The sequence below is a fragment of the Maniola hyperantus genome, chromosome Z (assembly GCF_902806685.2).
Source record: "Maniola hyperantus chromosome Z, iAphHyp1.2, whole genome shotgun sequence".
Taxonomy (NCBI): domain Eukaryota; kingdom Metazoa; phylum Arthropoda; class Insecta; order Lepidoptera; family Nymphalidae; genus Maniola; species Maniola hyperantus.
This window is the reverse complement of record NC_048564.1, coordinates 1,175,115-1,201,571: the sequence shown is the minus strand read 5'-3', so window position 1 is coordinate 1,201,571 and position 26,457 is coordinate 1,175,115. Positions and strand designations below refer to the sequence as shown.

The window sequence follows — 26,457 nt, the reverse complement described above, 5'->3', positions numbered from 1 at the left end:
TAAGGCAGTGGTTCGACCGCGCGCCGGCGAGAAAACTACTATCGGCGATTTTCTCTCTCAAGAAACAATAAATGTACATTCTGTGTAAACGAAAGAGATGCATATAATATCAAAAGTTGCTCTCTGACTGTTCACACTGCCGGCGACGACTCGCTTTACTAGTTTTGTCGCTGAGCGACGAGGTTTGGAAAATAAACTAGAATGGCAAATGTTATAGCTTTCTGAATGATGAGCGAATACTCGGCCCCACAAAGGATTTCTTCTTTGCGTAGACATGATTATGTCAGTATAAGTCCCGCAAATTGTTATTGCGCTGGAACCATGTCTCATTAACATTGTTAATGAGGAACATCTAATTGACGTACATTTAAGTAAAAATCATACGAAGTAGTACTTAAAAATTCTTTGGTAAAAATATCAGCTCGAAACTTCAGTCTAGTGCTGACGTCACTATGGCGGCCACGTGCACTAGCAATTTGCGGGGGACTTATTATGAAAATAAACTGCCATATCCATTCAAATATTTATTCAGTTAAAACTTAAATCACATGCTTCATTGTTAAAATAATAAAATAACAAACAACTTAAACTAAATCGTTCTTGCCGGTCTGCCCCAGTGAATCCATCATTGAAATTGGTTCAAACATTTAAAATAATAATATGTCATTTATAAACATAGGGGTGCCTTGGTGCGTATGAAAGTAACACAATATCGCCTATTTGCGACTGCAACATGATATTTCAAAAACTTAGGCTGCGCTGTTCTGCGCAAACAAATTTTACCAAATAAAAATGGTAGTAGCGTACACGCAGTGGCGTGCAGAGAGTTTGAAGCCAGGGTAGGCATTAGTTAGTTGAGAACCTGCTTACTGGCTAGTCATAATGAAAAATATGCATTGAGCTATTACAACTCGGGTAAGCAGTGCATTTATGCCTTTATGACCTGCACGCTACTGCGTACACGCATAGGTTCCTGCCAGCCTAGCGGACTCTATACACATGCTTTGTACTATCATATTATGCTTAAAATACGTTATAAAACACCATAATACCAAAATAAAACTTTTAAAAAGCTTACTTCTTCATTAATATATTAAAACTTAAAATTGTCTATCAAAACACAAAGTATGAAACCAAAAATAAAATTTCAGAAAATCCTACTTTTTCGTTAATCTATTGAAACTTAAAATGATTTTTAAAAATCAAAGTATGGAACCAAAATAAAAGATCAAAAATCCTAATTGTCCTTCAAAAACCAAAATAAAACTTTGACAAATCCTACTTATTCATTAAGCTATTGATACTTAAAATTATTTTAAAAAATCAAAGTATGGAACCAAAATAAAAGTTCAAAAATCCTAATTGTCTTTCAAAAACCAAAATATGAAACCAAAATAACACTTTGAAAAATCCTACTTTTTTATTAATCTATTGATACATAAAATTATTTTTAAAGACCAAAGTATGACACCAAAATAAAAGTTCAAAAATCCTAATTGTCTTTCAAAAACCAAAATATGAAACCGAAATAAAAGTTCAAAAGTCCTCCGTCTTCATTAATCTATTAAGACTTAAAATTGTCTTTCACAAACCAAAATAAAAAACGAATAAAAGTACAACAAATCCTATGTCTTCATTCAAACTTAAAATTATCTTTTATAATCAGTGTATCAAATTCTGCACTACCTAAAACCTAGCCTAAACAATGGTTTTTTACATACTGAACGTTCATCTTAATACTATTCAATAACATCAAAACATAATATTTTCATTATCAATAATTTAGAAATAATAATTATCACATACAAAATTGAAATATGAACAATAATACTATTCAAGAATATTAAAACAATAACATAATTATCATCAAAGCAAAAACATAATCATATGATAAGTACTAATAATTATTATTTATCCTAAGACTCACCTAGTAATAATTATAATGATATTTATGTTTTAAGTATTGAAATAATTTATAAACAACACTTACAGTATCCGACAGGAAATATTGTGCATCGGCCTTTAGAAAGAGATAGTGGTTTCAGAGTGTTGTCTCTATCGTTGAAACCGACAAAACGTCACATAGGTGTGAGTGACAGAGACAACGTTCTACGAAGCTGAAATCTCTTTCTAGAGGTCGATGTAGAGAAGCCGGCAGAAAATATTGTACATCGACCTTCACAAAGGACAGACACAACGCTCTATAAAACCGCTATCTCTTTCCAAAAGTCGATGTACAATATTTCCTGGCGGGTACTGTACACATTGTATTCGACGGCATAGACGGCGAAGCCTCAATAGCGCGACGGTCAAAGAAAGGGGAAGAAGTTAGTATAAGGCTTGCTTTGTTACGTAATTCCATACAAATGACAGACAAAAATCTCAGTGGGTAAAATACTGACATTTTGAGCTACCAACCAATCACAAACTATGTTTTCGAATTGAATTTCCAATGTCTTTGAAAATAAAAGTTCAAAAATCATACTTTTTCATTAATCTATTGAAACTTAAAATTGTCTTTCAAAAACCAAAGTATAACACCAAAATAAAAGTTCAACAAATCTTCATTAAAACTTAAAATGTTTGTGATTGGTTGGTGATTTAAAATAGTTAACGCCCACTGAGATTTTTGTCTATATCGTTTGTTTGGGATTACGAAAGAGAGATAGCCCTATATTAAATTCTTCCCATGTCTCCAAATCTGTAGAGGCCAGTGTCCCAAAGAAAGTTTTCTGACAGACAATTTCTAATGTGGAGCCGGCCTTCTTCAAGGGTTGTTCTACTTCTGCCCAGCATCATAACCAGGCAGGAGTGTGCGGAGAGCGGTCCTGAGCTGGGTGTTGGTGTTGGGTTCGAAGGCGGACAGCTTTTGTCGGCAGTGAGGACAGGATTTCGATAACTTGAAGGCCCGTTTCGTGCATGACTGTAACAAGTAACAATTGGGTATTTTCCTACTTTTGAATTTGATAAATATTATTACTTCATTATAAACTAGGATAAATGGATTGGGAGGGTCTTCTATCCCTTTCTCGCAAAACGAAAATTTATATGAAACCGCACGAAGCTACTATGGCACTATATTTAATAATATATTATCTCTGGCATTAGTAAGGTGTGACGTCAAAATTCTATATCGCTATCTCTGTCTAATCAGAAATATTTAAATGCTTACAACTTTTTTGTTATTTGATCGATTTAATTGGTTTTTTCAGTTTACGTCATTTTTAACCGACTTCAAAAAAAGGAGGAGGTTCTCAATTTGTCGGAATCTTTTTTATTTATCCTAGTTTTACCAAATACAAAATTCAAACTCAAACTCAAATTGTTTATAAAGAATAGGTATAATTTTACGCTTAGTGATGGTTAAAATTTTAATTTGTAAAATGATGAGGGTTCCTAACGCGTCCATGTCTGAGAAGAGCCCACAACAAACTCAGCCAGGTATTCTATTTATTATCACCACTTTACAAAATCAGTTAAACTTAAAGTCAAAGTCAAAGTCAAATGATTTATTCAAAATAAATAACGCTTATTGATGATCTGGTAAATTATATTATACTAACACAAAGATGTTAAGCAACTCATTCCCGAGCTTTCTTATCATTCAAATTGGGTATTTGACTCCATTTTTTATTACTTTATTATAAACTAGAATAAAAATAATGACCTAAACTGAAAAAACTAATTAAGATGTTTTGTCGATCTCAACGACAGGGCAACGCTCTACAAATCTGCTATCTCCTAAATGTCGATGTACATTACTTTCTCCCGCGTACTGTAGGGTATACTGAAAAATAGGTAAGATACTTTAAAATAGCGTTTCAAAATAACATTTTCTTTGAAATAATTTACGCATGTGAATTGCAACGCAGAAAATATTTTTTTAGCATTTGTTTTGTAGCACTAATAACTATACATGTAAATTAATTATTATAAAATTTTCAAGATTGATTCGGGCCGCAGGAAAATGCTGTGCAGGGTGTGTGAAGTCTGCCAATCCACAGTTGGCCGGCGTGGTATAGCCCTTCTTACTCTGGGAGGACCTGTACTCAGTAGTGAGCCGGCAATGGGTTAATGACGATATACTCACCAAACAGAAATTATGCAGACAAGGTGTGGTGACGGGGGAAACGGCTAGTCCCTGGCAAATGATGCAACGGAACACTTGCATCACATTCTCTATGACCTCCTGAAATTAACAAATATTAAACAATAATACATTTATAATAACTAGAGTAACCGACGTAGCTCAACGGGTTGCGAAGCTGAAGTGGCAATGGGCAGGGCACATAGTTCGTAAAACCAGATGTTGGGGTCCCAAGGTGCTAGAATGGCGATCTCGCACCGGAAGACGCAGTGTTGGAAGACCCCCAATACGTGGACGAACGACATAAGACGAGTCGCAGGGAGCCGCTGGATTCAGACGGCGCAAGACCGTGGCGTGTGGAAGTCCCTACAAGAGACCTATGTCCAGCAGTGGACATCTATTGGTTGATGATGATGATAATGAGACAATAATTAACAACATTTTTCAATCATGGAATGATGTTGAAGGCGCAACTCATACACTAAGAGTCGAGGCGCGACGTTTTTCATGATAATAACTCAAACTATACCCTATATTTTTTTTTTTTTTTTTTTTTTTTTAATACAATAAAACTTAAAGCTAGCCTTATCTAATTACTATATAAATCATGACCGCGTGGAATGGTGCCAAGAATACTGGCTGCATTTCCGCGCTGGACAGCCAGGCTGATCCGCTGCGCAAAAAATGAGCCAGCCCTTCTGTCACCAGTTGAGGCTATTAATCGCGGTGTAATGTCTCGTAAAAAATTTTTAGCACTAAGACTCCATGGCCCCAGGGTCTCCACGGCAAACGGCATATTATATATTCATACCCTATATTCATCATCATCATCATAATCAACCCATCAATAGCTCACTACAGAGCACGGCTCTCCTCTCAGTGTGAGAAGGGTTTGGCCATAGTCTACCACGCTGGCCATGTGCGGAATGGTAGACTTCACACACCTTTGAGAACATTATGGAGAACTCTCAGGCATGCAGGTTTCCTCACGATGTTTTCCTTCACTGTTAAAGCAAGTGATATTTAATTAAATAAAACGCACGTAACTCTGAAAAGTTAGAGGTGCGTTCCCCGGGATCGGACCCCGACCTCTGAATAGGAGGCGGACGTCCTAACCATTAGGCTATCACAGCTTATATTATTCCTTGGATTTTACGTATATTTGAAAATCGTCTATTTAATAATCACTGAGAAATAATTTATTTTTGATGTTCATTTCTTTCTTGTGGAAGTACGGGACCAAGACGGGACCCTAACATACCTTTTTGCTCTGGCAGATCTCGAGGCACTCTTCCCACAGTTTGGCGTTTTGTTGGTCCGCGCGGATCGCATTCAGCTCGTTGTCTGTTAGCTTCGTCAGCGCATTTTCCTTGTCCGAGTTCGAGTTGGAATCTAAAATAATACATACCACGGAAAGAAGTTAGTATAGTTCTTATCTCTGTTACGTTATCTCGTACAAATGACGGAGACAATTAAAATAGATTGAAAACTTTTTTAATATACTGACTTATACAAAAACGAACAAACAGACAAACAGATTTAACATTGCATCCAGTTCCAACCAAAGTTGAAATTTCAAGCCTTTAGCTCAATGAACAAACACAGCAAGAAAGCGAGTTCATATTGCATTGTCATCAACTTCCATCCCATATTTAAAATTTTCAGTCCGTAGCTCATTGAGAAGATAGTGTTAGTGTTAGTCAAACTGACTAACACGAAGAACTAACAAACAGACAGACAAGAAAGCAAGTTAATGTTGCATTATCATCCAAATCCAACATGTTATATATGTTTAATTTTGTTTGTTTTTGCGATGTTATTCTGAATGATGCTAGTCAACTGACTAACACAACAACACACAACTGACAACAGACTAACTGACTAACACGAAGAACTAACAAACAGACAGACAAGAAAGCAAGTTAATGTTGCATTATCATCCAAATACAACATGTTATATATGTTTAATTTTGTTTGTTTTTGCGATGTTATTCTGAATGATGCTAGTCTAGCTTATCGGGTAGTTAGTGAAAAACCGATCGCAAAATTGTGCCGAACAGACAAACAAACAAACAAGAGAGAGTCAATATGAAGCCTGATAACGGACGCCGCCGACATAAACTTAAATTAAAAATACCAGGGCGAAGACTAGAGATATGTTCCCGCAATTATTATTGTATGGCTGTCACTTTGTATAATAAACTATCTGACAACATTAAAAGTCTACCAATGTCTAAATTTAAGAAAAAATTGTTTGACTATTTAATTAACCAATGTTTCTATAGTGTTAAGGATTTTTTGGATAACTGTGGGATTTGACATAAATTATTATTACTTTGAATTATGACGTTTTGATAATGTAACTATAAGTTTTTAAAATTTTACTGTCGTGGTCATTTCTATTTGTTCTTTTCTTAAATTTATTTTTATTGTAAGTACCACATATTTTGCACGCCATACATAAATGGCAAAATGTGAAAGGACCATCTATATATGTACGATCATTTACTACTCACATGTAGCAAAATTAAATGATTTCATTTCAATAAAAACCAAAACGTGTCAAAATACCTTCATTGAAAAATTTCTTGGCCTTCTTCGCAACCGGAGAGAACGTGAGCTTGGTCTGAGTTTTGTTATCTCCGGGAGAATTTTTCCGTTTCCTCGTCTTCTTTGCGCCTTTACCAATTTGCTGCGAACTTTCTTCGGCATCCTGGCTTTTAGCGAAGCCAAGTTTAACTCTCTTTTTGCTTGAGTCAGATTTATCTCCAGATTTATCTGGAGATTCGCCGATTTTCGTTACGGACTTTGCGCTGGTGTCTAGAGTGTCATTTTTAGTAGATTTCTTACTAATTTCAATCGAGTCTTCGCTGCTGTTTACTTCAGAGCTGTCTGTATCGTCCTCACTAGAGGAAATCTTGCGTCTTTTTCTCGCACCGTTTGTCTTTATGTTCGTCTGTTTGTTCGGGCTTCCGTTGGTGGGTTTTTTGCCTTTGCGTGTCTGTCGGTGATTACTATCGTTCAGATCTTGTTTTTTTGAGTCGGGTGAAACGTTTTTCTTGTCTTTTGGCTTGTTTTTCTGCTGTTTGAGTTTTTGTTTCTGGGCTTCGGCTTCTAAATAGCCGTCGGGGTACTGGAACAATAATATTTTAGTTTTTCTGACAGTAGTTTACGTAACTGTTGAACTCCTCTCAAACAAAACCGTGAATTTGTGGTTACATAAAAAAAATATGTGTAAATACAGTACGTACAGTGTACAATGTGTGTTATGATCAAATAATCTATATATATAAAAGGAAAAGGTCACTGACTGACTGACTGATCTATCAACGCATAGCTCAAACTACTCGACGGATCGGGCTGAAATTTGGCATGCAGATAGCTATTATGACGTAGGCATCCGCTAAGAAAGGATTTTTGAAAATTCAACCCCTAAGGGGGTGAAATAGGGGTTTGAAGTTTGTGTAGTCCACGCGGACGAAGTCGCGAGCATAAGCTAGTCCATACTAATATTATAAATGCAAAAGTGTGTCTGTCTGTCTGCTAGCTTTTCACGGCTCATCCGTTAAACCGATTATGACGAAATTTGGTACAGAGATCGCTTACATCCCGGAGAAGGACATAGGCTACTTTTTATCCAGGAAAATCAAAGAATTCCCACGGGATTTAAAAAAAATCTAAATCCACGGATCAAGTCGCGGGCATCATCTAGTAATTAGTATTTTCGATTAGTAGGCTAGGCTAGGTAGTCAAATTAGTAATAGTAGGTCGTAGTACACTTACGACAATGGAGAACTGTTTCGCGCCGGGCTCCCAGGGCGCGGGGCTGGGGTCGTCCCTCCGCAGCAGGTACTTGTACACACGGAACCCTGACAGCCCCTTCTCCGGATAGTACTTGACCACTTTATAGATGCCATCGTATCTGACACACACAAATTACACATACAGTACGACAAGGCTCATTTGGCATTTGAATGACATTGACGGGGGCGTAGTTAGAACAAAGGCTGCCAGCAAATAAAATCTTCTCAATTTTAGGGAGCATATTGAAAATGTCAATGTTAAAATCGAGGAAGTTTCATTTTAACCGAATAAGAAATTAAATCAACCCATCGCCGGCTCACTACAGAGAACGGGTCTCCTATCAGAGTGAGAAGGGTTTTGGCCATAGTCTACCACGCTGGCCATGTGCGGATTGGTAGACTTTACACACCTTTGAGAACATTATGGAGAGCTCTCAGACATGCAGGTTTCCTCACGATGTTTTCCTTCACCGTTTAACCAAGTGATAATTAATTACTTAAACCACACATAGCTCCAAAAAGTTAGAGGTGCGTGCCCGGGATCGAACTTCCGACCTCCGATATGGAGGCGGACGTCCTAACCACTAGGCTATGCTGTGTGCGTGTATGTTTGTTATATTCACCTTATCCCTTCGAGCGGCGCGTACTTAGGAAACGCCTTGCGCATCTTGTAGGAGCGCATGACCCGCACGGGTTTCCCTTGACGCCAGTTCTTGCCAGCGTTGCCGCCGTTCTCGTTCACTGACTTCGCAGCGCAGTTCCGAGCTAAAGCCCTGAAATAACAGTCCATCATTATCAGACTCACTACTTAGCACCTCTCAGATCGAGGAGATAGAGAACAACAGTCTCACCGGTTCTCGCGGGTGAACTTCTGATCGCAGGACTGCTCCGCTGTGCGCTTGTTGCCGGACAGGTCCCGCCCGCCACTGCCCGTGTATGTGAACTCGCATCCGTTGTCCACGTCGTCTTCGTACCCACCTGATATAAAACAATATTGTCTAGTGAAGGCTGAGGGTGAAAAATAAAAATCAATCTATAAACATAAATAAAGAACTCATTCAATAACCTTTCTCCATTAATTTCTTTACGAGTGTAATGAGATGAAAATATATGTGCGCTTGTGCCTTTTAATTCCTCGCTACGCTCAGAATCAGTAATTCAGCTATAGCGCCAAAATAACAACTTTGCACCCTTGCCTAACAAACAACAATTATCCTAAAGGAGTGCCTAGTTTTCCAAAACAATTACTGTATAAGTACTGCGCGGCTCTAAAAACAACTAAAATTTCCTCGTGTATACAAATAACAGATCTAGAACAGAGAGAGATATGACACACATACATATTATATTATAATTTAAGTCTAAAATTATTGTTGTACATATTTGTATATTCTAATTTCTAGTACATAAATATTCAGGGCCAACACAGACGAGGGATTTGTCCGCGGAGGACAAAACCCGTCATCTTTTAGTTCGATGTTTCGCCGTTCTATTAGTCCATCGTGTGCGTTATGCGATGCAGTTCTTAGTGCCCCATTTTGGTCCTCCGCGGACAATAGTCCCTCCTCAACGCAGACTTTAGCATGCATCAGTACTTACCCGATAATACTATGCTGAAAGCACCGAGTGCGTCTCGACCGTGTATCCCTGACACACTGGGCCTGTGTAGTCCAGTTTCTGAGAGCTGGCAACAGAAAAGATGTCTCCATTATCAACCCGTCGGCGGGCCACTAAGACCCCGTTAGGGTTTCCTCTCAGAATGAGAAGGCGACAGTCCGCCACGCTGGCCGGTGGTCAAACCCCTGGTGGTCCACTAATTTGAGAGACCAAATCACTACCCATATTATAAATGACAAAGTGTGTTTGTTTGTTGCTTTGTTAGTTTGTCCTTCAATCAAACTGCAACGGAGCAACGTATCGGCGTGATTTTTTGCATGGATGAATTTTAAAGACCGGGCTACTTTTTACCCCTTTTTTTTTAAAAATAAGCTAGCTACTCCTGCGCTCCGCCTCTGGAAGGTGCGAAAGTCATTTGTGGGAATGAGTGTAATATTTTATAATAAAATTCCACAAGCAATTTTAGACTTGCCTTTATACAAGTTTAAAAAATGTGTTAAAAGTATGCTCCTAAAAAAAGCATATTATACAGTTGCAGACTATGTAAACGATAAAAAAGCTTGGATTTGACTCGCTCCAGCAATGCACGGGGCTGCAATGGCTTGTATAGTACGGTATAATAACATTGTAAATTGAAAAATTAAAAAGAGCAACCGCCGAGTTTCTTGCTGGTTCTTCTCGGTAGGAACGGCATTCCGAACCAGTGGTAAATTAAACCTGACTATTCATAAGCACTTTTAAAAAAGTTTACATGAATAAAAAAACATTCTATTCTATTCTATTCTACCCTGGAAAATCAAATAGTTTCAGAGGAGGAACCTAACTCCTAAACCTAAATCCACGCGGACGAGGTCACGGGCACCAGTAGACTGTTGCATATAAGTGGGCCACCAGCGCGTGATTGCGCAACCAAGCGGACACCAGGTGAGCCTCCCCTACCCTCCATAGACGACCTCCCTGGCGCAGTGGTGAGCGCTGTGGTCTTAATAGTGGGAGGTCCCGGGTTCGATTCCTGGCAGGGGTTTGGAATTTTATCATTTCTAAATTTCTGGTCTGGTCTGGTGGGAGGCTTCGGCCGTGGCTAGTTACCACCCTACCGGCAAAGCCGTGCCGCCAAGCAATTTAGCGTTCCGGTACGATGCCGTGTAGAAACCAAAGGGGTATGGGTTTAATAAAAACTGCCATACCCCTTCCAGGTTAGCCCGCTATCATCTTAGACTGCATCATCACTTACCACCAGGTGAGAGTGCAGTCAAAGGCTAACTTGTATCTGAATAAAAAAAAAATTAAAAAAAAATAGAGCTGTGTACATTATGTTGGTAGGGAGTTGGAGTTGGTAGCATCTTACCTGCATGCGATATCGCCATATCATTCCCACTTCCATACCCGGAATGGGACCAAAGTGATCAGCTGGCATATCACTGTCTTTCGTTTTACCTGAAACAATTATTTATTCGTTTACTAGCTGACCCGGCGAACTTCGTACCGCCTAACACGTCACTCAATTGTATTGCCTTCCCGGAACCCCTCCACTAACACTTAAACTTTATGGTATGCTATTACAGTTCAAATTGACTTTTAAGTAGGACTAATTGGGGGGTGAAAACTATACAGTTTGAGGGAGTGCTACTATATAATAACTTGCCGAAAGACATTTTTAACGAAAAATCTTTTCCAAAATTTAAAGAAAAATTAAAAAAATATTGTCAAACACTATAGTTTTAAAATATATATAAGTTTTATTATTGTATAAATTCACCGTATCTTAAATAATGTTTTCTTCTATATCTATGTTTAAAATTGTTCTCATGTAAGTGAACTTTTGTTCCTTTTTGACAAAATAAAGTCTTTAAACCTAACCTAAGTATTATTACGAATCTGTTGTATGGGAATATAGAAGTGTTGTTTTTAGACTTTATCAGACAATTTTTAAAAAATGTCTCTCCGTAATCCAAGGAATATTATAAAAAAAAGAATTAGCGAAATCGGTTCAGCTGTTGCGATCAGCAACACATTCAGTGATTCATTTTTATATATAGAGGTAAACAATTATATATCAAAACCGGAAGAAACTGATGCCGGAAGGTTGTTCAATATCCTAGCGGTTTTAATTAGAAACGGGGAGGTAAGTCGCTTCATACGTGACCGTGGAATTTCGACGACGTACGGAGGGATATCTTGACGATGCCTTGTGGTATGATAGTAGAAAGGTGAAGAACTACATACCGACACAGGCCATCCCGCGTCCCCAATCCCGCGTGGTCTCAGAGCCGGTGGTCTTCTTGGTCTGCCTCGCGGCCCCTGGCGCCACCACGTCTGTGGGGTCTCGTCTACACGACTGGCAGTACCAATCCTCGACCGGAATCGCTTCCAACGCCGGTTTCAGGCATTTCAGGTGGAATCCGTTGTCACATTCGTCGCAGAGTATTATCTGGACAATGATATCGTACATATTATGTAAAAACACTAAAAATTGAAAAATAATTTAATTTATTACCGAATATATTATGTATACAAGAGTTAATATAGTTCCATAATAATACTTTTTGGTGCCGGTGCCAATTAGCTTTAGCTGCGCAAATCGTCTAGACTTCATATTTTTATGGGACTCCACAATGGCACCTCATTGGCACCGACCCCAAAAAATATTATTATGGAACTATATTAACTCTTGTATACATAATATATTCGGTAATAAATTAAATTATTTTTCAATTTTTAGTGTTTGTGTAACGAAGTCGGTTTTTATTTTTTTTGTAAAAAAAATTTATTTCACAATTTTTAGTGGCCCCATGGAATTATGCTATGACTGGTTAAAAGTCTACTGTTTACTAAGCTATTACACTGATCGCGAGCAATTTACTCTTATTCGTTGAGGAGTTCCAGTATCTATCTTCGAAGATGTTCATCAGATCTTCACCAAATTGAAATGGGACCAACTTTGAAGTATACCCTTTCAAACAAAAAAAGAATTTTCAAAATCGGTCCAGGCGTTTTCGAGTAATCGGGGAACATACATAAAAAATAAAAAAAAATAAAAAAGATTCCGACGAATTGAGAACCTCCTCCTTTTTTTGAAGTCGGTTAAAAAGAAGTGGATAAATCACATAGTAAATGTATCTAAGACCTTATCCAGAAGAAGGCGACGAAATAGCTGACTGACTGACTGATCTGTCAATGTACAGCATGCAGATATCTGGTATGACAAAGACATCTGCTAAGAAAGGATAAGAGAGGTTTGAAATTTGTCTCAGACTTGGGCGCGATTGGAACTCTCGTAGCTTTAGTTTTATGTGCGTCATTAATTATTACCACTATATCCTCTTACAAATAGAGCCTCAATAGCTCAACCGGTGGACTGAAAACCGAAAAGTCGACGACGGTTCAAACCCCGCCCGTTGCACTATTGTCATACCTACTCCTAGCACAAGCTTTACGCTTAGTTGGAGAGGAAAGGGGAATATTAGTCATTTAACATGGCTAATATTCTGTTAAAAAAAAACAACAACAATTTTGACATCAGTATAACATGTTACGAATTCTGAATAAATAATTTGACTTTGATTTTGACTTTGTCTTGTAGTCAGTAGGAAATTATCTAATATAAAAGGATTGACTGACTGATCTATCAACGCACAGCTCAAACTACTGGACGGATCAGGCTGAAATTTGGCATGCAGATAGCTATTATGACGTAGGCATCCGCTAAAAAAGGACTATCGAAAATTCAACCCCTAAGGGGATGAAATAGCAGTGATAGCCTAGTGGTTAGGACGTCCGCCTTCTAATCGGAGGTCGGGGGTTCGATCCCGGGCACGCACCTCTAACTTTTCGGAATTATGTGCGCTTTAATTAATTAAATATCACTTGCTTTAACGGTGAAGGAAAACATCCTGAGGAAACCTGCATGCCTAAGAGTTCTCCATAATGTTCTCAAAGGTGTGTGAAGTCTACCAATCCATACATGGCCAGCGTGGTAGACTTTGGCCAAAACCCTTCTCACTCTGAGAGGAGACCCGCGCTCTGTAGTGAGCCGGTGATGGGTTGATCATGATGATGATGATGATAAAGGGGATGAAATAGGGATTGGAAATTTGCGTAGTCCACGCGGACGCAGTCGCGAGTATAAGCTAGTTATTATTAAAGGTCAAAGTCAAAATATGTTACTTCTCCGGGCGAGTCTTTGGAAGCGCACACGTAACAGCCGCAGCGTCTGCAGGGCCTGCTTTCGTCATCACCACACTTTTTACAGTTTATCGGCTGCCTTCCTGTAATATACATTAGATCCCATTATTATTTAGACAAAGATATTACAATGGAACGTAGTATGCTACATGTAAGAAGAAAAGATAGAATAGCAAACGAAACATTAAGAAATAGAACTAACATAGTAGATATACAAGTACAAATTAGAAAACTAAAATGGAAATGGGCCGGACATGTTTGCAGACAAAACCAAGACAGATGGGCAAAAACAGTAACAGAATGGTATCCTAGAGACGGTAAAAGATCAAGAGGGAGACAAAGAGTTAGGTGGAATGATGATTTTGTGAAAATTATGGGAGCAACATGGCAACGATTGACCCAAGATAGAGAAATGTGGAAACGACTGGAGGAGGCCTTCGTCCAAATGGGGCGTACTGAAAAATAAAAGTGGAAGAAGAATGTATATACCTAATAAAATATGAAAATTAGTAGTGATATACAGAATAGTATTGTGTACATATTAAAAAATGAAAATATATACAGTAAGAATTAAAAAATAATTAAAAAATAGTGATGACATAAATAATAGTGATGATATATAAATATAAATGTAAATAAGTATTATGTATAAGTTTTGTCTTTTTGATTCTATTAAAATATTGTATATACTGAATATTATAATAAAATGTAATTGCATGTAATGTTTTCAGTAAATAAAGGCTATATTATTATTATTATCTCGATATATCTACTCTCACGCCCGTGTACAAAATAGATACATATAAAAGCCAAAAGAGTTATAATATACTTACATACACAAAAATAAATAAACCTACATAAACATTACATACATACATATTTGTACCGGGCGGAGGATTACACCCCGGCAGGGGAGACCAAACGGCCGAGGGTCAGGGCGACAGGTGAAGAAATCGGCGGACTATCCTAGCCGAGTCCAGCAAGACCGCTTTTTGCGTATAAATATTATTATTATATTACAAGCGGTGATAGCGGAAAGCTGAGATAGCCTAGTGGTTAGGACGTCCACCTTCTAGTCGGAGGTCGGGGGTTCGATCCCGGGCACGCACCTCTAACTATACTTCGGAGTTATGTGCGTTTTAATTAAATTAATACCACTTGTTTTAACGGTGAAGGAAAACATCGTGAATAAACCTGCATGGCGATGGGTGGCTCATGATAATGATAGTATATTATTGTAAATTGAATTTTTTGCTGGTTCTTCGTGGTAGCCCTTCCTACCAGAACCAGTAGATTCAGTGACAATTCAAAACAACTTGTAAAAAAAATCTGTCTGTTTCTATAATAAAGCTGTAACAGACAATAGAAGATTTAAAAAAGCTTAAAGCCATACATACTTTTTGGCGGTGCCACTGCAATACTTCGGTTATACTCCTCTGTTCTCTTTGACAAAGGCACTGGCTCTTCTATAGAAAACACTTTATCTCTGACCACTATGTTTGTATCATTCTGAGGCACTGATTCTGATCCCAAGTATAATGTGCCAGTCAACTCGTAGGCTTTTCTTTGTTTCTTTACCTGCTGTACTTTGAAATCATACCTGTGAACAAATTAATAGTTATTGTACAGGTTGGTTAGCAAGAGCTAGCATGTATAATAAATATAATCCCGCAAATTGCTTATTGTCAGCACTAGACTGAAGTTTCGAGCTGATGGTATATTTTTATTTCAGCTTACGTCAAAATGACGTCATTTCGATGTTAATGAGACATGGTTCCAGCGCAATAGCAATTTGCGGGGCTTGTACTGTACAAGATCAATAAAACCGTCCGCTGTGCCAGATCCTTCTTTCCACGCACATGCAAACTGTGGAACCAACTCCCATCGGCGGTGTTTCCACTAGATTACAACATGGGGTTATTCAAGGTGCTGACCAACAAATTCCTAAAAGGCCGGCAACGCATCGCCGGTTCCTCTGGTGCTGCAAATTAAAAATATGATTATACCTGAATTTGTGTAACCTGTAAATATTTTTTCTTAAATAAATATATTTTTTATTATTATTAATAATAATAAATAATCACTTAACATCAGGTGACCCGCCTGCTCGTTTGCTCGCTATCTCTATTTAAAAAAAAGAAGAAACAAAATGATGAATTGCTTACCAGTCACCGATATCTCTGGGATCATCAATGTTATAGTTTATCATGACAGTCTGCCCTATCTGTATGTCTTCAGGGCTGATTTCATTTCTCGCTCTCGGTCGGATTTCTGTCAGTTTACAAAATATCTCTTCATCTTCTGTACTGCAATCATTAAATAGCCATCATGTCATCATCTCAACTCTGAAGCACTACTGAGCAAAATAACTGGGATAACAACGACAAATGTAAATATAATTTTAAATCAACATAGTATGATTAGTATTGTAGTATTATTGTTAGGTTATGATGAGTATTTTAGAATTATTGTTAGTAGTAATTGTGAGATTATTATTCAGTGGGGTGACCCGGTTCAGGGTACCAGCTGAAAATCAGCACTGTATGTTCTTGTGCAACAAGGCGTACAGCATAATGCTGAGCTGGGACGCTTTTTCAGGTTATACCACACATGACAGTTTTTTCCGGCGCTTCTTTTGCTTTTCTTTTGTTTCGTACTCAATATTCTCCTTTAAAATACTGATTATTGATGACTTATTTAAATTAGGTATATATTGGGGCCGATTCTCTTGTACACAATCTCTAAACTAAACTAAAATGGCACGTCTAAATCTATTGCAATCCCTTTCATAATGTTGCTTGCGGAAAAGGATAGCACTAGATTTAGACCTGTTAATTTAGTATAGTTTAGAGATTGTGTACAAGAGAATCGGCCCCATTATTGACATTTATTGTACCTAATTAATAACATTGCACGCCATACTTGGTAATACACTGTTTCCAAAAAAATATTGTAACACCACTTCACGTGTATTTTTTGCAATAAAAAATTATGAATTATGAATTGAAGCGTGTTGGGCTTATGCTTAGCTTATGAGTAACCAGCTCTTAGTTTTAACATGTGATGTGTGGCACAGTTTTGTAAATAAACGTCTTTTCTTTCTTTCAAAATTCTCCTCTCAGAATGAGAAGGAAGGGTTTAGGCACAACTAAGTGCCAAAGGGACGGACACTCTGGCCATTATGGAAAACTCTCAGGTATACAGGTTTCCTCACCAAGTTTTCCTTCATGGTTTAAGCAAGTGACATTTATCGTATCTCAAATTGCAACTATTTTATGAACTACTAGCTGAGCCCGCGACTTCGTACGCGTGGATTTGGAGTTTAAAAATCCTGTGGGAACTCTTTGATTTTCCGGTAAAATTAAAACATAAAAAGTAGCCTATGTCACTCTCCAGGTCTTGAACTATACCCATCCAAATAATCACGTCGATCCGTTGCTCTGTTACGACATGATTGAAGGACAAACCAACAAACACACTTTCACATTTATAATAGGGGTAGTGACTATCATACTTTATCTTTAATTTGTGACTAACTACATAATATTATGATGATGGCTATTGATGTTGTAGCTGAGGTCATGAGATTATAATCTATAGATAAATATATACTTACTCCTGATCCAATCTAACTTTTAGAAGAATGTTTTCATCAGAATTTGTCTCAGTATCATTTTCTGAGAAAGTTTCATCCTTTTGTAGTTTGGGATCAAAAACTATCCTGGTAATAGAACCCTCCAACCAGTAACCACCTTCCCTTTGCTTTGTATCAATGTAGTCTCCCACTTTATACATTTTGCTGGTGGCATCTAAAAGTTAAAAGTCTAACACTTAGATCTTACTTCTTACTAATATTATAAACTAGCTGATGCCAAGAATTAGGTTTTTAAGAATCCTGTGGAAACTCTTTGACTTTCCAGGATAAAATAGCCTATGTCACTTTCCAGGTCTTCAACTATACTTATGCAAAAATCACGTCAATCCATTGCGCCGTTGTATGTGATTGAAGGACAAACCAATAAACCAACAAACAAACACTTTCGCATTTATAATAAGGGTACTGATTTGTGCTGGCCACTAAGAAATGAGTTCATTTATTTTGTTTATTTACAGACATTTACAGTAGATACATAAAAATGATACTAATTCTAAAAATGTGGCTTACTAAATGTATTGACCTGCCAGTAAACACATTTCCTCACGTAACCAAAACTAACCTTTATATTGGATGTCCTTCTTCTCAGTCTGTTTGGAAGCTGAATCAATCTCCTGGCTCTTAGTTTCCACATTATCTGTTTTATCCACTGGCTGCACTCTCTCCATCAGTTGTATGACATCGTTCAGTTTGATATTATAGTCGTGGAATGTATATCCATCTTCCAGCTGCAAATTATTAAGAAAATGAAGTTATATCAAAACTACTTGTGCTAGAAATGGATATAACACTACTTAGTGTCTTTTGAGCCATCAACCTTTTAAATTTCAGACTAACACTGATGGATTCCTGCTCTCAAAGCTCAAAGGAAGCTTTAGTTTGTTAGTACATATAAATGCAGAGCATACACACTAGATACAAAAGCAAAAGTATATACTATTGAAATGTTAGAAGTCTAATAATATCGATTCGCTATTTAAGTGTTCAACAATTATTAATGGTAGCCACCAAGCTTATTTGACAATTATTTTTGATCCACTATGAATTTTTTTTTAAATATCACTCAATGAAGCAGCAATGTAGAACCAACTAATGTCAAATGAGCTCGGGGGCTATCATTCAATGTTGAACACTCAGATAATGAATCAGCCCGCCGGTCATCCTAACTTTAGGGAAAGGAGGACTTTTAGGCAGCAAGTTATCAGAAATGTTTTGTTCCACTTTCTCAACATTAACAACATATCTGGCATTAAGCTGTTTACGGACCAACAGCTAAGCTATGACGAAACTAAGCTAAAATAGCTAAGCTAACTATGAATGAACTAGAAATTACACCTAAATGAAAGCTAAGTCAGTGTTGTGAGTGGATGTGCCAAGTGGTGTCAGAGGATGCGGAAGGGGCTTAGCTATTTAAATAAGACATAGGCTATTAAATAACCACTTTAATGTATCAACGTCATAAATTTTGTCGAGTTAGCAAATTTGAGCGCGCACAAAGGACATTTTGGCGCACAATTTTGTGTATTCATGGATAAGTAGAATTTGACCCCTGCCCTATAAGTGCCTTTTGAATAAAGAAATGTTTTCGTTGGAAACTCACCAGCTTTCCACCGTATATTAACCGTTGTAACTTTGGTTCCACTTTGAATTTATCCCTAACAACACGTCTGAATTGCTCGATCTTAGTGAGTTTGGATTCAACTACGAGTATAGCCTCGGGGTGTCCGTAAAACCGCACTCGGACATGCATTTTTATAATGTTGGAATAGGGTTAAAACTAATTACATAGTATTTTGCTAATCAAAGTAGGGACTGGACTGGACACCAGTCACCAATTCCGATAGAAACCCCGCCAAAAGTACCAACGCCAAAAGTCTCTGTAAACGTCAACATCGAAATCGGCGAAATGACAACTGACAGATATCACCGATTCTATCTCTATGGCGGATGCAGTAGGATTATAGATTATAAACATGGACTATATACCATAGACACAGTACAGTCGTCAAGGGTAACATTGTAAGCGTGTTAAACATTGTAGGTATATCGACGGCCCATTTTCATTGAGCCGGTCCTGTAGTAAAAAAATACTCAAAGCCAAGGCTCACATAAACTGATACACAAATTTTTCACTGCCGAGAGCATAATATTAAGGATAAAAATACACATTATTCTTGTACTCTAGGTCCATCGCCATCATTACCACCAACCCTCTACTGAGGACAGGTTGTCCCTTAATAAAGCAAGTGATATTTATTTGCATAGAACGCACTTACCTTATTCCTTACAGTAAAAGGGGCTGGCTCGAAATCGAACCCCGATCTCTACATTATTTACTTTTGTACTTTATAGCACGAGGGCTATAACGAACCAATTAGAATAACAAAGTCAACTTTTTATTACAAACATATTGCTAACTGGTACATACCTTAATTGTTACAGTAGTGCCAATTATTTTATCTCAATTTAAAAAAAAAATTGCTCTGTTCTACAAAATGCGTACCTATTTAAAGTTAGCGTGAAATTGTACAAATAGACAGCCCACCATGAAAATAAATTTAATTCTAGTAATTGTTCTTGTAAAACATATTTATGCTAGACACGCATCTTTAGTAGGTTTTCTCTACTAACGTATTTGATCTATATATTTTTTAAATAATCTTCTCTATCACTAATATTTACCATGTTGTTTCAAGCACCCTGTGTTGGTAGCTCGTTCGTCCTTAGATTGGATGCCGAGCAGAGTCAACTCCCTTTATTCCGATGTGGGCGCTTGGAGTGGTAAATTTGTAAGTATAATTATCTCAATCCATCACCGTTCCGATACTGAGCTCCGGCTCTCGAGAATGAGTGGTGTTTATTCTGAGGTCTAAATTTAATTTTTGTTAAAATTGCAGAGACCAGTGATGGACGAAATTGAATCTGATGAAGCCCTAAGATTTTATCAGTTCTTGAATTATTTAGACGGAGGAAGTTTTGGAACTGGTAATGAACGTTGTTTGAAAATATAAAAGTACCTAATATTTACTTTTAGTTTCGTGGAATTCAATATTTACAGACTACACCTAGTATGTTCCCTGACGCTATGTCGGCACTATTGCAAATCACACAATAATAAATCCTAAACTATCAGTAGGTACCCTTATATAAATGCGAAAGTGTGTTTGTTTGTTGGTTTGTTGGTTTATTGGTTTGTTGGCTTGTCCTTCGATCACGTCGCAACGGTGCAACGGATTGACGTGATTTTTGCATAGTCAAAGACCTGGAGAGTGACACAGGCTACTTTTATCCCGGAAAACCAAAGAGTTCCCACGGGATTGTTAAAAATCTAAATCCACGCGGACTAAGTCGCGGGGGTCAGCTAGTAGGTATGGAATAAAGTAATAATGCCAATATGACGTCATGGGATAATAAACAGTGACCGGTCTGTATTTGGTCTAGGTCCAATAGACGAATTTGTAGACGCAATGAGTAGACTTGCCACATACATGAAACAACAAAACAGTCGAGAAACCCAAGTGAGGGGAATGCGTGAGTTAGAAGCGATTAATGGAGAAAAGGGTAACAGTATCAAGACTGTGCTCGAAGTCAGTACAGTGATCATGAGAAAAAAACGCAAGTTCTTTTGCACTGGTGAAGTTAAAGAACCTATTGTTAATAACAAAATCATATGCAAGGTGAGCTTCTTAGTAGAGAAATATCAATATCCAACAGTATATACTACCGATATTATAAATGCGAAAGTGGGTTTGTTTGTTTGTTAGTTCTTCAATCACGCCGTAACAAAACAAGTGCTTTTTTGCACGGATATAGTTCGATCTCGAAAGTGACATAAGCCACTTTTTATTCCGGAAAATCAACAGAGTTTTCACGGCCGAGATTTATGAAAACTTAAATACACGCAGTCGGCGCTACGGACATTAGTGTGTATTTAAAGCCATTAATTCATATCATAAACATTGTAAGGTAACTGCACAATCTAAAGGTTGCGTGAAGTCGGCCTATACGCACTTGACCAGCGTGGTAGACTATGGTCAAACACTTCTAATTCGGAACCGTACTCAGTAGTGAGCTAGCGCCATCGCTACTGAGTACAGGTCGGTTGAGGAACACAATGTGTATATCGACGTCACTAACTGCGAACAGCCTATCCGCCGAAATTAATAAGCTATCCATCCACGATTTGCTCCACTAAAGATACAAAGGCATAAACTCCATAGTTACCACAAATCTCTATCCTTAGTAGGGCAAATCGTGGATAGATAGATAGCTTATTAATTTCGGCCGTATGCCGCGGATACCGCGTACCTCATGCCGTTTCGGGTTGTGACGTCAGCACCAAGCAGCTGGGTCGGCGGCTTATGTGTGTAGAGCTTTACCTTTCCAGGACAGAATATTACTGCCAATAGCTGGCACATCTTGTAGAGATGCTATAATGTATTGGCATCCAAGTTTGACAGAAGAGCATTACTGTGTTGGCGCTTTGGAGTCGAGGAGTCCAGTTCACATTATGGATATTGAAGGTGGGTACAAAAAGGTTTGAGCGTATTGTCTCCTTAGTCCTTGTTATTAACTATCAACATAATATTCCGAGTTGTATGAGTTGGATACATATCTATACGCTAGGCGTACACCGTACCAGCGTAACCCGTACCAGCGTACCAACCAGCGTAACCAAGCGTAACCCAAAACAAACTCAACGTATAAAGCTTTCTTCTTTCGTACGTGTGTTTATACCTACGTAGGTACCAAGGAACACCTACTTTAATCAATATTAATTGCAATGTTAAAGTTATTAATTTAATTTCAGGTGAAATGTTTTGCAAAGGAGACGATTATTCGAAGCGTGAATATTTGTTAGCTTGTGATTTTTATGAAGATCAAGAAGCCCCCGTTGCAGACTTGCTACAGTATTATCCTGATCCTGATCCAGAAATATCACCTAAATTGTTTAAAAAATAAATAGGTACCTAAATTTTGTGTTCATAAGTATACCTAAATAAAGATGGGAGCGAAATAGTTGATGGCTCTCTAATAAGTGGTTTACGCCCATGCGTTTTTCTTAACGTTAAGTATACGTATCCGCAGTCTGTATTTTATAGTAAGTACACGATATGTCGAGATGGCTATCGGGGTATGAAGCGGGGAGATACCCCGTACACCGTAGTAAGTATAGGTACATTATATCTAATGTATTATTTCTTTTATTGAGTGCATAACATGAAGAATGCTTTTATCTTATTTCAAAATTAGTTTTTGCAGGCAGGTAATTGATTTTTTTTTTAATTTTTGTGTCACTATCTTCTACAGATCACTACTTTCCAGCACAGATTCATCAGGTTGCGGTTTCAAACCTGGCATGTACCTACACACATGTATCTCAATCACGTTTCTTCTCTCTGGGCTGGTTGCTTGATTTTCCCAAATTGAATTATACAGATTTTTATATTTTGATTTTCACGTCCCTAACTTCAAAAACATAGGACTTTCATACAACCCTTCGATCCTCCCCCCCCCCCTTTCACACCCTTAGGGGGGGGGGGGGGGATTTTTCTTAGATGACACTAACGTCCTACAAAGAACCTACCTTCCAAATTTCAAGTTTGTAGGCTTTATAGTTTCTGAGATTTCGTGATTAGTCAGTCAGTCAGTCCGTCCGTCAGTGAGTGAGTGGTATTTCTCTTTTATCACAACAAAAAATCACGTCGATCCGTTGCTCCGTTGCAACGTGATTGATGGACAAACCAACAAACAATGACACTTTCACATTAATTATAATAGGGGTACTTATTTAAACTTATGGCGGTAAAACTCCATTACGAAGTCATTTTGACATTTCTGTACTTAACAAACCTTGCAATGAGGCAACGTTCACCACCCCATCGACATAGGAATACTGTTGTAAATATGAAAATTAGGGGTCAATTTATAAATGACTTGGCAACCCTGATTTTCATCTAAGACCACAGACAACCAATAGTGTTTGCTGTTTGACAGCCAACCTTTACTTGCTCTTCTCTTGGGCAACCATGGCGGCATCGACATTGTATTAATTAGCTCTCTAAATTAATTTGTTATACCTAATAAAATTGATCCAGTTCATCCACTGCTAATCTGCCTTATTATTTCCTCATAACTCACAAGAAATACTACGTAGTAGTACTTCCAACTACTTTGCATCACCCATAGTCTAAGAGGCCCCGCACACGGTCAAGCAAGTTTGTCAAATTTTACGTGTTTGACAAACATGCTTGACCGTCTGCGGTCGTTTTTCACGTGTTTGTCAAACAAACTACGTGCTTGTCAAATAAACTAAGTGTTTGATAAATTTAATTGACGGTCTGTTTGTCAAATATGCTTGACGGTGTACGGCTATGTTTGTCAAACGAACGTTCCATTTTAGCGTATATTCAGTAAATTTTCATGTGTGAATATATCTCGCTGTTTTAACCATTCTCGTGCCCGACGTCTCCTTTTTTTTCTTTTTTTCTAAACACATTGCTAAAGTTAATGCAAGAAATCCTTTGTCTGCGGTGCTCATCACTCAGCGCCTATGCTCAGTGCAGTATCCCTTTCTACTGATACTGCGTCGAAAGTGACGCCTTGTTTGACAAACGTTTTTGACAAGCCTGTTTTTGGTTTGACAGACCTGTTTGAATGGTAGTTATTTGCAAAGAAGTTGGAAGTACTACTACGTAGTTATTTGCACTATGCTCTTGTGTTTGATGACGTCATCAAACAAAACGTCAAAAAACGTAAAATTTGACAAACATGCTTGACCGTGTGCGGGGCCTATAAGGTCACAACCGCATTCAGCCTTAAATTTCGATTCTTGCTGAAAATTAAAATTATAGTAGTTATAAATAATCGCAAGAAATCAATAATTTGTTTATTGTTACGAAACAATAACTTGTAAAGGTCATATAGTAGATAATCTATGGTCAATGGTAACCACTACGGGCACGTAGTATGTACTCTTTGACGGGCACTACGTTTTCATCCCTATGCGTCAAGTGTCAGCTGCTTAGATCCAGGGGGTGGCAACTTTGTATGGGGCCGTTGCAGACTTTTTTATGGAATCATTTAGAATGAAACAAAGAAATTCTTTGTCTCATTCTAGACTTCAAAGTCAGAGACAAAGTTTCAAACTATAAACAACTGGCAACTATCTACTCTATGGTACGTTTGTTTTTAGGTTGTTGGTTTAAATATGAAAGTTTTCTTTCCCAACAGTTGTGATAAATTTGTATTTTTTTAGTTGTATTTCATGTGGTTTAGTGTTTTTGCTTCTATTTTTCTCTCCCTGTTAGCTTGAAGAAACTCGCAGCAGTGTGATTGAGACTAGAGAAAAATAAGAACAGTGACTTATTGTTTGGTGACTCTTTTCGTTTGTAAGATTAAATTTATCATGTCTGATAAATATAGAAAGCGTGTTAAGGTGACGCAGGACGCTCGACCAAAATTGGCAGCGCACGTGGGTAACATGTTTGCTTTTCACTTGACATTGTATGAGAAAGTTGAGAGGCACGATGATTTTCACTGAAATCAAGCGCGCGAAAAGGGTTTAGGAAAAGTATTTTTGAGAACAAACTGCTGAATTTATGTTTGCAAAGTAAAGTTATTTCAACTAATGAATAAATAAACAACGTCTAATGATAAATTGTTTTAGAATTTTCATATCCCTAATCTTATTTATTTACGCCCAAAGTTGTCATTAATTTAGTGTTAAAATAGGAATCTTTTGAGCCTCGTAACTTTTAAATCAATATTTTTTTCAATATTTTATATATCAATAAACCTAGATAATGACGAGATAAATCGATATAATTCTTAGTTTTGTGCGTACAATATCGAATATTGTTGTATTTTCCCTCCTACGTTTGTATGGAGAAAGCACCGAACTGAGCTGCCTTAAGTGCTGTGCATCGGCTTTCGACCCAACACTTACTATCCACTCTTTACCAAGAGCCGGAAAGGCATCTAATTATGCAAGGTAAATATTGTCGTGTCCCTTAAGTACCAGCTGTTCTTTTTATCTACAAACCGGCTAAAGAAGTCAGAAACGCTGGTGTTTTTGATATTTTGGTTTATTATATAGTATTATTATAATGTTTCAGACTTCGAATTTGGGCAGAATATTGTTTTGCCAATGTAACTGAGTAGGTGTTGAAAAGCTTGCACACCAGCAGTGTGCCTGGCTCACCAGCAGAAACATTGCAACAACATTCAATTTCAGTGGTATGTACCTAGTAACTATTCATTTCTATTGCAATTTGTAAAAAAATCTCAGAAAAACATCAATTTTGTTCATTTTGCCTCATTTTAGAACCTGTCCTAATGTGCCTATCTTGTCTCTGCCAGCAGACACATCACAACAACATTTAATTCAGTTGGTACATAATATAAATTTCTATTGCAATATGTACCTACTTAACACATTCTCAGTAGATAAACCAATATATTGATTTTGTGTATTTTGCCTTATTCCAGGAACAGTCAGTGTGGCTTCCACAACCCACTAGGTACCAAATGTGCCTATCTTATCTCGGCCACCAGATACATCACAGTGGTATGTAATATAATGTTTCTATTGCAATTTTTTATAAATCATCAGTTAAAAAAATATAATAATTTTGTGTATTTTGCCTTATTTCAGGACCTGTCTGTGCTTCCACAAACCACTACTAAATATGCCTATATGCCTATATTGGTTCTGTTCATTATTCTATTTATGATATATTGAATAAGTAGTTCTTGCTATGTAACATTCCCTAGTTTGAAAAACATTTCAGTATTAGATCTTTAATAATAATTAATCTGTTTAAAAGATAATAATTCTATTAAGATTTATTACTGTAATCCAACTTTGGTTTAACTATAACCTGTTTTTGTAATTTCTTCATTATGTATGCTGTGGATTATGACGTATTTGTAATAAAACACTTTAAAAGTACATTTTTTTTACTTCATCTAATAGCTTAGAAAAAAAATGAGTAAAAACATAACTTAAATCTTTGTATGCTTTTCACAGTATAATATAAAAATTTATTTCTAAAAATTATAGCATTTTAAAAAGTTTTTACTTGTTTTATTCCAGTTTTGTTATGACC

At 37.4% G+C, this 26,457-nt stretch overlaps 2 protein-coding genes and 1 long non-coding RNA gene across 4 annotated transcripts; 2 read left to right on the top strand and 1 right to left on the bottom strand.

The window, feature by feature from the left end:
* Positions 1-511: 511 nt before the first annotated feature.
* On the bottom strand, positions 512-19,192 carry LOC117995642 (E3 ubiquitin-protein ligase UHRF1-like). The gene is made up of 16 exons (XM_034983627.2): positions 18,948-19,192; positions 17,910-18,075; positions 17,309-17,501; positions 15,858-15,998; positions 15,090-15,292; positions 13,675-13,775; positions 11,734-11,938; positions 10,856-10,944; positions 9,490-9,574; positions 8,742-8,868; positions 8,514-8,663; positions 7,871-8,009; positions 6,659-7,220; positions 5,349-5,479; positions 4,091-4,189; positions 512-2,923 (listed from the first exon to the last, which is right to left on the bottom strand). The coding sequence occupies exons 1-16, from the start codon at positions 19,095-19,097 to the stop codon at positions 2,780-2,782; spliced, it is 2,685 nt and encodes an 894-aa protein (XP_034839518.1). The 5' UTR covers positions 19,098-19,192; the 3' UTR covers positions 512-2,779.
* A 684-nt stretch (positions 19,193-19,876) lies between these two features.
* Positions 19,877-22,314, top strand: LOC117995498 (uncharacterized). The gene is made up of 6 exons (XM_034983509.2): positions 19,877-19,959; positions 20,044-20,136; positions 20,245-20,332; positions 20,789-21,024; positions 21,735-21,870; positions 22,158-22,314. The coding sequence occupies exons 1-6, from the start codon at positions 19,894-19,896 to the stop codon at positions 22,307-22,309; spliced, it is 771 nt and encodes a 256-aa protein (XP_034839400.1). The 5' UTR covers positions 19,877-19,893; the 3' UTR covers positions 22,310-22,314.
* A 2,070-nt stretch (positions 22,315-24,384) lies between these two features.
* On the top strand, positions 24,385-26,292 carry LOC138404489 (uncharacterized). Of its 2 annotated transcripts, XR_011238416.1 has the most exons (6): positions 24,385-24,526; positions 24,658-24,785; positions 25,264-25,340; positions 25,465-25,585; positions 25,838-25,916; positions 26,004-26,292. It is a non-coding gene; the product is annotated as an uncharacterized lncRNA (long non-coding RNA). The 2 variants fall into 2 exon arrangements; XR_011238415.1 differs by having other exon boundaries at positions 24,385-24,785.
* Positions 26,293-26,457: the final 165 nt, after the last annotated feature.

Bases quoted from the DNA above. Each gene is read 5' to 3' on its own strand.
- LOC117995642 (XM_034983627.2), bottom strand. From the start codon at position 19,097: ATGCATGTCCGAGTGCGGTTTTACGGACACCCCGAGGCTATACTCGTA. The intron at 11,939-13,674 runs GTAACATATTTT...ATCATTGTCCAG, and splicing joins CCAAAGACTCGCCCGGAGAA to ATAATACTCTGCGACGAATG. The intron at 2,924-4,090 runs GTGAGTATATCG...TACTTGTTACAG, and splicing joins GTCTGCATAATTTCTGTTTG to TCATGCACGAAACGGGCCTT.
- LOC117995498 (XM_034983509.2), top strand. From the start codon at position 19,894: ATGAAAATAAATTTAATTCTAGTAATTGTTCTTGTAAAACATATTTAT. The intron at 19,960-20,043 runs GTAGGTTTTCTC...TGTTGTTTCAAG, and splicing joins ATGCTAGACACGCATCTTTA to CACCCTGTGTTGGTAGCTCG. The intron at 21,025-21,734 runs GTGAGCTTCTTA...TTACCTTTCCAG, and splicing joins ATAACAAAATCATATGCAAG to GACAGAATATTACTGCCAAT.